This window comes from Chinchilla lanigera, unplaced genomic scaffold, assembly GCF_000276665.1.
Source record: "Chinchilla lanigera isolate Chin_1 unplaced genomic scaffold, ChiLan1.0 scaffold00008, whole genome shotgun sequence".
Taxonomy (NCBI): Eukaryota; Metazoa; Chordata; class Mammalia; order Rodentia; family Chinchillidae; genus Chinchilla; species Chinchilla lanigera.
This window is the reverse complement of record NW_004955409.1, coordinates 25480878-25495867: the sequence shown is the minus strand read 5'-3', so window position 1 is coordinate 25495867 and position 14990 is coordinate 25480878. Positions and strand designations below refer to the sequence as shown.

The 14990-nt window shown below is 34.0% G+C and overlaps 1 protein-coding gene across 8 annotated transcripts in view; it reads right to left on the bottom strand.

Annotated features, from left to right (window-relative positions):
* Ralgapa1 (Ral GTPase activating protein, alpha subunit 1 (catalytic)) overlaps nucleotides 1-14990 on the bottom strand; it is a 246379-nt gene that overhangs the window by 87014 nt on the left and 144375 nt on the right. For all 8 annotated transcript variants that reach the window (XM_013510373.1, XM_013510372.1, XM_013510369.1 and 5 more), the window contains 4 exons: nucleotides 11079-11189; nucleotides 8142-8210; nucleotides 2056-2190; nucleotides 1442-1625 (listed from right to left, as the gene is read on the bottom strand). In XM_013510373.1, coding sequence (XP_013365827.1) covers nucleotides 1442-1625; nucleotides 2056-2190; nucleotides 8142-8210; nucleotides 11079-11189 — 499 coding nt within the window. The remainder of the gene's footprint in view (nucleotides 1-1441; nucleotides 1626-2055; nucleotides 2191-8141; nucleotides 8211-11078; nucleotides 11190-14990) is intronic.

Genomic DNA, 14990 nt, shown 5'->3' with positions numbered 1-14990 from the left:
TGAGGATTAATGGAACATATTAGAAGATGCAGAAACCACTCCAGACATACTTAGTCACCTTATCTTTAACAAAAGTGCCAAACATGTTCACTGGAAGAACAAGCCTCTTTAATAAATGGTGCTCTAAAAACTGGCTTTGCACATGCTAGAGATTAAAATTAGACCTATATCTTTCACTGTGCACTAAACTAAAATTGAAATGGATCAAAGAACTAAATATTAAAACAGAAACACTAAATCTACTGGAAGATACGATAGGTAAAGAACTCTTGAAGACATTGGTACAGGGAAAGACTTTATGAACAAAACCCTGTTGCACATGAACTATCATGAAAAATCAACAACTGGGATCTCATCTTATTAAAAAGCTTTTATACAGCAACAGAAAGCACCAAAAGAATGAACAGACAACCTACAGAGTGGGAAAAAATTGTTGCTAGTTGTTCCTCAAAGGATTACTATCTAGAACATATAAAGAACAAAAAAAAAAAAATCAGAGCTCTCAAATTTAATGACCCAATCCAAAAACGGGCATCTGAGATGAATACACACTTTTCAGATGTATGAAAAAATGTTTAATATCACTAGTCATTCAAGACATGCAAATTAAAGCAACACTGAGATTCCATCTCACCCCAGAAAGAGGGCTATTATCAGGAAATCAGTCAACAAATGCTGGAAGGGTTGTGGGAAAAAAGGAATCCTTCTCCACTGCTGGTGCAACCACTGCAGTAATCAATGTGGACATGTCTCAAAAAACTAGGACTAGAGGTTCCATATGACCCAGCTATCCCCCTTCTTGGTATCTTCTCAAAAGAATTAAAAGCATCATACCACAGTGATATATGCACACTCATATTTACAGTGGCACAGTTTGTAATAGCTAAATCTTTGAAACAGTACAAATGCCCATCAACTGCTGAATGGATAAAGATGTGGGTTTTTAATACAGTGGAGTACTACTCTGCCATAAAGAAGGGGCAGCTTGAGATACTTTTAGCTAAATGGATGCACCTTGAGACCATATTCTTAAGTGTAGTAAATCAAACAAATATGTGTAAAGACTGGATTGTTTCTCTGGTGTGAGAACCTGAAAGTGGGTAAGGATCAAAATGTTTAACAGGTATTGTGAAATAGAAAAAAATGTTCAAATGGGGAGGAAAATAAGGAGGGGGGGTAAAGGAAAGAAGGGAAAAGTGAAAAAAAATGAGAAAAGAAGGAAAAATGGAAACAAAGCTTTTGTAAATGGGGAAAGGAGGAGAGGTTGAAGGGAGAGCAGGGGAATGAGAAAAAGAAAGACATAAGTTGTATCATATACAGGTACAAATTCTCTATGATGAATGTGATCATTATGTATATCTACAATGTACCAACAAAATCTGATTGGAAAAAGGAAAAAAAAAAACCCAAGCAATAATATCCTGAAGAGAACTCATTTTACCTTCTGTTACTGGCTGGAGTTTAGAAGATCGTTCTGAATCAGGAGAGTGCAGAGGTTCAGGCTCTTTGAGACTTTCCAAATGCATAAAAGGATCATAATCTACAGATGCCAAGTCAGACAGGCTTATTGGAAAATACCTTGGATTGCTGAAACACTGAGCTCCATAAACACACCCATGTAAAACCTGTAAGTATATGGGAAAAGAAAATAGTATGTTCCATGTTTAAGTGAAAATAAATAAATAAATGCAAAAAGAGAAAAAAGTAACTGTAACATAAGAACTGGGCAAAAATTGTAAATATTTTAAGACTTAGGGTTTTAATTGAGGTGAAACACCTTTTCAAAGAATAACTGAAATTTAACCAGTGATTAAATTCGACATTGTCGATTCTTATTTGACAAAGATCTAAATCAAAATTTTGTAATGAAACAACAGGGTCCTATAGAAAGTACCCCTAGATTACCTTCAGGTACTATAAGCCAAATCGTTATTCTTACTATCTATATTCTTAGAAAATTATTGTCTCTAAAACAAAGAAAATGTTATAGTAATTGCTTCTGTAATTTTAAAAAACTTTTGGTTACCAAATAAATAATAAAGTGAGGAAGTTTACCTTATAAATACAATTAAGAACAGATTTTTCTGCTTTATCATTTTCTGGTGCTGCAGAATGGACTGGTTGGAGTAGTGTCTTCAGAGGTAAGGCCATGATCCAGTCCAGAAGGCAGAGAAGTAAGGATACTACCAACTGTAACAACAACAAAATCATTATAATTGCTAACTCTTAAAAGCTTGCTAACAATAATTCACCTTCTTATTCTTGTGTTTCAAAATTCTACTTTAGAAACCATTACCCCTATGTTCCTTATTAATATTCACCTAGAACTGAGTTGAACAAGTTACATATGAATATTATTACGGGTTTCTCCTTCATATTTCAGGGAAGCATAATGAAATCTTAGCCATACTAAAAACAGGAATGTTAAAATTAGTTTGAACTCAACAAAAACCCTAAGGTTCAAGACAATACATAATCAGAGCTGCAGGTATAGCTCAGTGGTAGAGGGCTTACTTAGCACAGGTAATTCCCTTAGCAAGTGTGTGCAGGCACGTATATGTGTGCATGCATGTGCGCACGCACACACACAGAGTCAACAGATATCAATTAACTAAACTTATTCATCACAGAAAGATGGAATAAAAATGGAAGGTTTTGGTATGTGTTATAATCATTTTTACTTCTCTTTTCTAATTTAATAAGGCCTCACCAGGCACAAAGGCACACCTATAATCCCAGAATTCAGGAGGCTGACAGGAAGACTTACACAAGTTCAAGGTCAACCTGCACTACTCAGCGACTTCAAAACTAGCTTAGAACACACAGTGTGATCCCGTTTCAAAAACCAAAAAGACTAGATCTCACAAAGTGGGACCCAAAACAAAACAAAAAACAGAAAAGCCAAGACCTCACTGAGTATTCTGCCAAAAAGACTACTATAAGCAATTACTCATTTTATGAAATGAATCTTTCCTCTGGGCATTTTTAAACTACTGGAAGCATTTTTAAACTATAGAACATACCCCAAATGTGGATGGGCAATATATATTCTATTGGCTAAAAAAAAAAAAAAAAATCACAATTAATACTAAGAAAGTAACAATTAGTGCCACAACAGTAGCAATCAAGTAGCAAAAAGATACCTGATGATCTTTAAAGACCAACTTTCCACCCTGGGGTAGGTGGGAGTAGGGTATACCCCAAGGTGATACTTCCCATGCCCTAAATCCCAGTCAATAAAAACAAGTCTGCAAAAATCAAAAAAAAAAAAAAAAAAAAAGACCAACTTTCCAAGGAGTAATCTCTGGCCTAAATTTTCTAACACATTCTCCAAAAGAATAAGAACAAACTAAACATCACAAAACTCATACCTTCTGTATAACAAGAAAATCAAAGACTATCCAGACTTTAAATTATCTGTAAATAGAGAAATATACAGGTAATCCCAGCAAGTTTTCCCTGCATTTTCCCATTGTATGGATTCATGAAGAGCAAGAGTAGTTTGAGAAAAACTGAGGGAAGAAAACAGGTATAAACCTGAGAGCATGAGGTCCTGAGTTTGATTCCTGAGACTCCCATCCCCCACAAAAAGAGTCATCAATGGTTGGAAAACCAGTTAGTAAAGGTTTAAGGACTAACAGTACATTTACATAGTTTCAAAGTATTTTCCTACAAGTATCTGTTAATTGGAAAAGGCTGAATAGTAGATTTTTTTTTCTTTTTTTCTTGTTGTTTTCTCTTTCATCTAATTTTTTTTTTTTATGAATAGTAGATTAACAGTGGAACACCTAGAAGACACCACCTCAGTCAGCTTAAGCTAGCACCAATCAGTAACAAACTGACATCTGTACCAACTGATACAATGAACACAATCCTCCCATACATTCCTAACTAAAACTAATAATGAAAAACAAATACTACCACTTGGTGATTAAACCATGATGAAACTCAAACCAAAACTATAAGGCATTCTCTAAAATAATGTGGCTATACTCCAAGTATGTCAACATCAAGAAATGTGGAAAGATTAACAAGATGTTCCACACAACAGAAGATTAAAAAGAGAACCGATGACAGAATGCAGTTTATGATTTGTGATTTTCTCTTGTCAAAGAGGACATTATTGGGACCTGGTAAAACCTGGGTAAGATATACAGATTAAATAATATATTGATGTTAGTTTCCTAATACTGACAATTATACTGTGGTTATATCATTACTTGGTTTCAGGAAAAAAAAAAAAACAGTGGGAGAGGTTAATACCCAGAGGTCTCTTCTGGGTGGTCAGGAGGACATGACATTAAAGACTATCTGGTTCCTAGACCTTTCCTCTGGCACTGTTCCCCTATTGCCATGAACTCAGCAGCTTTGTTCCACTATGTCCTTTGGCCATGATGACATTTTGCCTTGATGCGAGCCAACTATGGACTGAACCCTCTGAAATGATGAGACAAACAGATGGCAGGTATTTTTTTTCCAGCAAAGGGAAAGATGACTAATATAATTAGAAAATTCTTTTGAAGTTGAAATGATGCATTTGAAGTACTCACTGCCAGGTACCGATACATGATTTAAAAAAAAAACAAAACATGTAAGCTGGGCATGGTGGCACATGCCTATAATCGCAGCACTTGGGAGGTTGAGACAGGAGAATCACCACAAGTTTGAGGCCAGCCTGGGCTACACAGTGAGTTCAATGCCAATCTGAACTGCATAGCAAGACCCTGTCTGAAAAAAAAAAAAATCCCAAAACCAAAACCAACAAATCATATAAACGTTCTTTTCACTTAACTGAATTTTTTTGAAGATTAAGACTCTATTAACCAATACTACGAACGATCTTAGAAATCTAAAAACCTGTGCCTCACATAAACTATACTCATATTCTTAAAACACTAAGGTTAGGAAAAGGAACTCTAATGCCCTGTGTGAGAAACTCTTTATACTGTGGCCTGCACGACAAGACTGAAAGTTCCTGGATAATGAATACAATAATGAGTAATTCAGTATCTCTGTCTCATGCAATACACAAGTTTCTAATAAAACACGGTAATTAAAACTTGACCAAAAAAAGTAAGAAGTATTTGGATTCAACATAGAAGAGAAAAAATAGGTAATGTTCCCAACACACCCCACAGAGGACAGTTAGACATTTTAAATATGCTTATAGTAAGTAAATAGTATATTTGAAAAATATAAAGAACTCTGTTACCAGTCCAAGACAGATGGGATAAATCACGCTAAATGATTCTCTGTTGAGTGTAGACATGATTTCAAAAAGGTAAATTGAATAGTAGTATTATTTTTTGTATGAATGAAGTTTTAGTTCAAATCTGCTCTTGTTTGCAAGAGTGAATGATAAAATTTGAGATCAGAAAAGCATTTTGGGGATTATTAATTACTAATCTGTGCGATTACTCTCTTCTGGACCTGGACTTCTCCTTCTCCCACTAGTCCCTTCAGTCACTTTCCCTGAATTTTCCTTTGCTTGCTTCTTCGTTGTTCACTGTGCTGTACTTGGGTGTCTCTTCTCACACAAGGCTCTTCTAAAGCAATCTCATTAATATTGCTCATGTGTGAAGAACGCCAACATTTTTATTTCTGTCTTCAGATTTTCTAGTCAGGTTGCTTGGCTGGTGCTTTCCATCCAGATGTTATTTCTTACACAGAAAACGGAAACCCATTTTCTTCTAACAATCCTGCTTTTTTTTTTATCTTCCTTTCCTTGATTCTACTTTGTGAATCTGTTCTCTGTTCCTTTAGTCTTAGTTCAGAATGTCACCAATTCTTGTAGAGATTACTTTAATCACAATTACCATATTATTCCATTTAATTTGACTTCTATATTTTTACAAAACTATCTGTATTTCATGGTGCACTGAAGCCCTTCATCACCTGGTTCTTTGTACCTCTGAAATTTTGTATTTCCCTATCCTTAATCACACATTTCATAGTCTATAACATGGAATTGGTTCATACTTCCCCACAGCACACCATTCTGTTTTATACATCCATGACGCACATATTTGCTTTATCTGGAGTAACTTTATGGCTCCACCTCTTGCCTCTATGTAGAAAACCCTGTTCATCTTTAAGGAAGTTTCTGATTAACAATCCCCCTCCTCCTTAATAGTTAAAGTACTTCTTCCTCCATGGTACTTTGTACACATACGCATAAGCATAGGAGTGCTTATTATATATGGTATTGCCTCACTTATCTCTCTAATCTTAAAATTCCTTAAGAGCAGAGGCTATCTTATTTATCTATGTTCAATTTAGTGCAGCAGAGTATCACAGACATACTTGTTTAGTTAATTAAGTAGACAAGGGAAAAACTTGATAGTACAGAATTTCTCACTATAACTAGGTCTCTGTAAGCCAAAGATGATACAGAAGGACATGGCCAATTAGTTTTTCTGATAGTGTCCTTAACTAGATGTGGAATTCTAGACCTAGTTTAAGACACTAAAATGAAAGACTCTGGAATACAGGTTGAGCATCCCTAATCCAAATATCTAAAATCTAAAATGCTCCAAAATCCATAATGTCATGAATGCCAACATGATGCCATAAATGGAAAATTCCAGGGCAGATTTCACAGGAAGGGTTACAATCTAAATGCAGGTACATTAAAAATATTCTATACAATTACCTTAAGGGTATGTGGATAAAGGATATAGGAAAGCTAAATGAATATCTTATTTAGACTGAGGTCCCATCCCCAAGATTTCTAGTAATTATATGAAAATATTTTTAAAAAATCTTCTAGTCCCAAACCTTTCAAATGAGAGGAGACTTAGTCTGTGTCTCTTTTAAAGATGAAGAATGTATTTATCATGAAAGATGCCAAATGAGGTTTAAACTGAATACAAAGGGAAAGAAAAAAAATTCTGAAGTAAACTGATGAAATCACTGATATAAGAGACACTGAAAAAATAGAAGTATAAAGTGTATGTAGCCACACAAGAAAACAACTTGAAACAGGAATTGAAATGCAATCGTATCTTCAGAGTTCTGTAAATTCATAGGCAGAACATAAGCAGTAAGTGAAACATAGTGGAGATTTCAATACATTGTGAGTAAGAGGTAGTAACATTGAGACCTAGAAAAGAATGTAATATCTCAATGCCATACAGGAAAGAAATACAATTTTTTTCAGATGAAATTAATAGAATACAGAGCAGCCTTGTCTACTACAAGCCTGTGCAATGACAGAAATGGTCTATTATCTGTTCATGCAATGATTGAGCACTTTAAATGTGCAAATGCAGAATTAAAATTTTAATGTGAACTTTTAATTTAAAGCCACGTGTGGATTTAGCTACCCTAACCAACAGCAGAGATTTAGAGTTCCCACATGCTGTGCATAATGTGTAGTATACAATAAAAAAATTAGAACATAGATGAACAAATAGGAAAATGGAACTCATAGTAAAAAAAAAAAACCAAGAGAAACAAACTCAGGTATGACTGTAGATATTAGATTTAGCACACAAAGACATTAAAACAATTACAGTAAATATGTTAAAGATTTTTCAAAAGGGGATTCATATAAGTGATGAAGAAATTAGAATTTCAGGTAAGATGTGAAAATCTGTACAATGAAATCACAAAGAAACTCTAGAGCTGACAAATACAAACTGAAATAATAAAGTGATTCTCATAATGCTAAATTTACAATGGTAAACAGCAATTTGTAGAACTATTTCATGGACATAGAGAATGTCTTTTCCTAAGTGACATATCTCTATGTATTATGTGTACTTTGCTTACTGGAAAAATCTTTACTTTCTACCAGTAACAGCTATACAAAGACAAGTGGCTGCTTTCAGGGGTGGCGAATTCCTCACAAGTAATAGTCTTCATCATAATTTGGCAGGATACAATAAAATAATAATTAAGCAGGCAGAATGTTTTCCAAGGTTTCTTACAGCCCTGAAATTAAAAAACTTTATCAAATAGACATGAAACTTGAACTAAAATATAATATAATGATACATGAATAATGGAAATATATTTCACACTATAACTGTGAATACAAGATGAATTTTTATCATGTATATATATCTTTGAAAATTTAAAATACAGGTATTTTAAGCTAGATAACCACATATTAGGATACCAAATGAAATTCAAATTACCCTCTTGTCCAATTCGTAAGATGAAGCTTCTGTACTTGGCAAAAGGTGAGTGATAGTGGCTATTAGGATCTGCAGGCAACACAAATAAGTAAATAAATGAGTTCAAAATAAGTTAATGATATATCTCAAATTTATCCCAAATTTATCCCAAAGGCATTATCTAAATACTTTACCCTAATACATATTGTTAAAGTAATTTAATATGTAAGTTTTTAAGTATATTTAACTGTCAATCATTTAAAGTTCTCAAGTATAGACTCAAAATTACATATACATGTTCTGTCAAGTATAATTTTTTTTTGGAGGGGGGAAGTTTCCGGTACCGGGAATCGAACTCACGACCTTGCGCTTGCCATGCGGGCGCTGTGCCACTGAGCTAAACCCCCAGCTCCTGTCAAGTATAATTTCATCCTAATTCAATTCATGGAAATGAATCAATATGTATAAACACATAGATAACTGAAAATAATAAAAGATATAGATAAGGATTTTAAAAATCATGTCTTAGTATCAGCTCAAAAAATCCACTCTACTGTCTTTCCAGATTCTCATATATTCAGGTTGAATATCTCAAACCTAAAATTTGAAATGCTTCAAAATCTAAAACATTTGGAGTGTTGATATGATCCTCAAAAATGTTTTGGATTTTGAAGTGCTTCAAATTTTGGATCAGGGATGCTCAACTGGTAAAAATTTAGGCAAATACTCCTGAATCCAGGGCTGGGGATTTAGCTCAGCGGCAAAGCGCTTGCCTGGCAAGCGCAAGGTCGTGAGTTCGGTTCCCGGTACCGGAAAAAAAAAAACCAAAAAAAAAAAAAAAAAAAACCAAAACTCCTGAATCCATAAACCTCCAAAATCTCAAATTCTTCAGGTAAGGGACATTTAACCTGTATATGCAAATATATGCTTTGGGGGAAAAAAGTAGCCCTTTCTTTTTTAACTTTCAAATTTATCAGTACATGTTTGCAGTACATAATGATTACATTCATTGCAGGAAGTTGGTACACGTACACAACACATCTTAGTTCTTTTTATATTCCCTTCCCTCCTTTTTCTCCCTGCAGTTATTGACCCTTTCATCTCTTGGTTCCCTTCCCATTTGCAGACCTGTAATATATATGCAGATGTTACATAAATAAATGGTAGATAAATATGAAATAATAATAAAGATGTTATTAAAATAGAACAGCCAAGCGTGGTGGCACATGCCTGTAATTCCAGCACTTGGGAGACTGAGGCAGGAGGATCGCCACAAGTTTGAGGCTACACAGTGAGTTCAACACCAGCCTGAACTATGTGAGGGTGTGGAAAGGATACAGCGGTTGGTCAACAGGTATAATATTATACTTAGAAAGAATAAATTCAGGTGATCTGCTACGTAGTATGGTGACTGTAGCTAATAATAAGTAAAATATTTCTCAAAAGGTAGAAGAGAAGAGTTTGAATATTTTCACCAGAAAGAAATGATCAATGTTTAAGGTGATGGATATGCTGATTGGCCTCATTTAATGATTACAAAATTCATACATATTGAAATGTTTTGTATATAACCTACAAATATGGGCAATTATGTCTCAACCATAAAATAAAATTTATATTAATATGTTTTATATGGAATAAGGCTTTATTACCCAGTGCAATCTAGTGTATTAGATGAATTTGCTTCATATTGGTAATAAAGCTGAGTTTATACACAATTCTTCAAAGAGACAACCACTAGTGAAATGCTCCACTATTTTGGGGTTTCACTTCTCCACTACAGGTGGAGAATAATAAATTTTAATGCTTATCTATAAGCCCTGGGCAGTATAATGTTTACTAAAACAATCTGTAAAAGCTCTGCCTACATACTTTATTAAGTGTTGAATAACAAGACTTACTGAACTTAATAAAAAGTACTAGTGCCTTTACATGTGATTTCTCAGAGCAAGCTGTGAGGTTATTTTTAATCACAAATGTAAAGAGTTCAGAGTTCACTGGGCTGAGTAACTTGTCCACAATTACAAAGTTAGTACATGGCAGAAGTAGGTGTTACTTAAATCCCGTGTTTAGGTTTGTGTCTAATCCCAAACCTAAATTTTTAATGACAATATTATATTCGGTTCAATAGCTACAGAGTATTTTCCACATGAAAGTCACCCTAAGCATAGAAGTATTAAAGATTAACAACGTACAAGGTATGGTGGCATACACCTGTGATCCTAGCACTTGGGAGGTTGAGACAGGAGGATCACCATGAGTTTGAAGCCAGTCTGGGCTATACAGTGAATTAAAGGCCAGCCTAAGCTATGTAGCAGGACCCAGTCTTAAAAAATAGGAAAAGAAATGAAAAAAAAATTTGGGCTTTATTTTATATTCAAAGGAAAACCAGGGATTTCATTACATTTTTTTCAGATAAGTAACAGGCTAAGAGCCACGTGAATGTGACTGATGGCTTATAGGGAAAGACCATCATCCAGAAAAAGGCTCCTGCAATATCTCAAGAAAGAAGTAATAAAGGGTTAAAATACGTCAGGTGTTGGAAGAAACACAGGAGACACTAAAGAGACAAAAGCCCTTCATAAACAATGGGTAGAAAAGGAGTAACACTTGGATTTTGGTAGAGGATGGCATGTTTTCCCCACAGAAGACAGTAAATGAAGCACAATGAACATTTGAAAAACCATGGCATGAGCAAATCTGCATATAATATTTAATTCTACAATAGAAAGTGGTTTTGTAAATGATTTTACTTCATCTAAAAGCCAAAAACACAAGCGTCTATCATAAAATACAAAGGCACTATCAGTAATTTTGACATTACAAAAAGCATGATAGGTAATCACTATTTGGTAATGCAAAAAATTTTAAATCTTATGAAATTTTTTAAAATTTCAAGACATGCAAATCTAAGAATCTTTTACAAAGTTACAGAAAAAAAATGAAGAAATGACTTACTTGAATAATTTTCAAGGGAGAATCAGGTTGGTAAATCTGAAGTCTAGGTACGTAATGAACCAGCATATGAAGCATGTTACAAGCTACGTGGGCAACTGTCTTATTAGTAAACTGTAATAATAACAACAAAGAAAATTATTAAGTTTCTTCATGAACTATCCATTAGCGCACTAGTTGTTCAAAATTTCAAAATTTTTAAAAATTCATTTTATTTGTATTCTTTTTATATACATAATGATCACATTCATCATAGGGAATTTGTACCTGTACATGATACATCTTGATTCTACTTTTTTCCCTGTTCCCCTAGCCTCCCTTCAATTCTTCTTCCCCTCATTTACCAAAGCAAAAATTTAAAATTTCATATATATTTTTTTATCATATACATTTATGAGTACTTAAAAACATTATTAGGAAGGTAAGTCTTCAGTGACAAAATAAAATCATAGCACATTCCAAAGACACATATAGTTGGACTTTTTTTTCTGTAATATTTGGTTGTCCTCCTTAAATTTTTACTGCATCTTCAATTACTTGGATTTCTGCACTATTTTTTTCTTTTTTTTTGGAAATCAGCAATGGTTGTTATATTGCATACTATTATCTTTAAAATAGTTGTTCAGATTACCAGATATAGGCATGCAAGATTGATAAAAAAAAATTAAGCATTAACTGTTTCTTTCAATAAACTAATAGAAATTAGTAGTACAATTATCTTAGCTATCTTATGTATATATTTTTCCCCTTCCTTTTAAAAACTTTTTATTTTAAAGAGAAAAGAACAAAAACAAAGACAAAAACAAAACAACACAAAAGCAACAAAAATGATACAGAATTTCAAAAAAAGATGACAAGAAATTAAAAATTAAATTAACAGTGGCTGTTATATTACATAGTTAGCTTCCAAGTAGTTGTTCAGATTACCAGATATAGCAATGCAAGACTGACCAAACAACTAAACATTTACAGTTCCCTTCAATAAACCAATAGAAATTAGTACTACAATTATCTTAGTCATCTTGTGTATATATATATATATATTTTTTTTCCTTTTCCTTTCCCTCATCCCAGTTGTTTTTTCCATTTGAGCATTTCTTTCCCTTTCATAATATCTACTGTATGTTTCATATCTGGTTTCTTTTCAGTTTCTCACACTAGGGAGACAATATGATGTTTATACATGTAGATCTGATTTATTTCACTTCTGAGTATGGTCTCTAGTTGTATCCATTTACTTATAAAATCCTCGAGTTCATCTTTCTTTAGAACTGAGTAATACTCCATTGTATAAAAATACCATATCTTTTTTATCGATCCTTCAGTTGATGGGCATTTGGGTTTTCCCCCTAGATTTAGCTATTACAAATTGGGCTGCTATAAATATGATTGCACATATATCACTGTGGTATGATGTTTTCAGTTCTTCTGGGAAAATACCCAGAAGGGGAACAACTAGGTCAAATGGGACCTCTAATCCTTGTTTCCTGAGGAATCTCCACAATGATTTCCACAGTGGTAGCACCAGTCTACACTTCCACCAACAATGGAGAAGGGTTCCTTTTGTCCCACAGCCTTGCCAGCATTTATTATTGCTTGATTTCTTGATGACAGCTATTCTTTCTGGGGTGAGATGGAATCTCAGTGTTGTTTTAATTAGTATTTCTTGAATGTCCAATGGTGTTGAACATTTTTTCATATATTTATTTGACAGTTGTATTTCTTCATCTGAGAAGTGTGAATTCACCTCAGATGCCCATTTTTGGATTGCATCTTTGAATTTTGGGGGCCTGATTTTTTTCAGTTCTTTATATGTTCTAGATACAAGTCCTTTGACATTTTTTCCCAATTTGTGGGTTTTCCTTTTACTCTGTTGGTGATTTCTTTTGACGTGCAAAAAGTTTTCAATAAGATGAGATCCTAGTTGTTGATTCTTTGAAGCATTTCCTGTGCAGTTTGATTTTTGTTCATGAACTCTCTGCCTACCTGTCTTCAAGATTTCCATCTACTTTCTCTTTGAGTAGATTTAGTGTTTCTGTTTTAATATTTAGATTTTGATCCATTTTGACTTTAGTTTAGTGCATGGTATAGACATGGGTCTAGTTTTAGTCTTTGGCATACGGAAAGCCAGTTTGTCCAGCACCATTTATTAAAGAGGCTATCTTTCTTCCAGTGAACATATTTGGCCCCTCTGTCAAAGATAAGGTGGCTGAGTGTGTCTGTGGTTGTGTACCATGCTGATTTTATTGCTGTAGCTTTATAGTATAATTTCAAGTCAGGGATTGTGATGCTTCCTGTTTTGCCTTTGTAGCCCAGGATTGCTTTTGCTATTCTAGGTCTCTTCTGATTCCAGATGAATTTTAGGAATGTTTTCTCTAGATCTGTGAGGTATACTAAAGGTATTTTAATTGAGATTGTATTGAATCTGTATAATAGTTTTGGGAGTATGGCCATTTTCACAATGTTGGTTCTTCCTATCCATGATCAAGGGCTATCTTTCCATCTTCTGAAACCTCTTTGATCTCTTTTTTTCAGAGTACTGTAATTTTCACTGTATAGATCTTTTACTTCCTTTGTTAGATTGATTCCTAAGTATTTCATTTTTTTTAGATGTTATGCGAAGGGTGTGGTTTCCCTAATTTCTCTCTTGTTTGTTTGTGTACAGGAATGCTATTGATTTCTGAGTAATGACTTTGTATCCAGCCCCCTTACTGAATTTGATTATTAAATGTAGAAGTCCTTTGGTGGAGTTTTGGGCTCTTCTATGTAGAGTATCATGTCATCTGTGAATAATGATAATTTCACTTCTTCCTCTCCTATCCTTATTCCTTTTATTTCTTTCTCTTGTCTAATTGCTCTGCCTAATATTTCAAGAACTCCACTGAATAGAAGTGGTGACAGTGGACATCCTTGTCTTGTTCCTGATTTTAAAGTGAAAGCTTTCAGTTTTTGTCCATTTAGTATGATGTTGGTTGTTGGTTTGTCATAAATGGCTTTTATCAGATTGAGGTAAAGACCATGTATTCTGATTTTCTGTATGATTTTTATCATGTGTAAGTGTTGGACTTTATCAAAAGCTGCTTCTGCATGTGCTGAGATGATCATGTGATTTTTGTCTTTGGTTCTGTTGATATGGTATATTACATTTATTGATTTGCATATATTGAACCATCCCTGCATTCCTGGGATGAATCCCACTTGGTCATGGTGTATAATCTTCTCGATGGTTTGTTGTACTTTGTTTGCTAGTATTTTATTGAGAATTTTTGCATCTATATTTACTAGGGAGATTGGCCTGTAGTTCTCTTTTTTGGTCGGGTCTGTCTCTGGTTTTGGATCAGGATTAATACTTGCCTCCAGGAATGAGCTGGGGAGAATTCCTTCCCTTTCAATTTCATTAAAGAGTTTGAGAAGAATTGGTGTTAAATCTTCTCTAAATTTCTTGCAGAATTCAGCTGTAAATCCATCAGGACCTGGGCTTTTCTTCAGTGGCATGGTTTTTATTACATACTCAATTTCACTGGCTGATAATTGGGTTATTCAGGATTTTTATATCTTCTTCATTTAGCTTTGGTAATTCATACGTATCTAGAAATCTTGTCCATTTTCTCTGTGTTTTCCATCCTATGACAGTAAAGATTTTCAAAGTAGGAACTGATAATCTTCTGAATTTCTACAGGATCTGTAGTGATTTCACCCCTTTCATTCCTTATTGCATGTATTTCAGTTTTTTCTCCTTTTCTTGATAAGGTTGGATAAAGGTTTATTAGTTGTATTTATTCTTTAAAACAACCTCTTGCAGGTTTCCCCTAACAAATATGTAGTGACCTTCTTTATCTCTTTTGATCATTCTTTGTTTGAAGCTTACACTGTCTGCAAACAGATTAGCTACCCCTGCTTTTTTTGGCTTCCTGT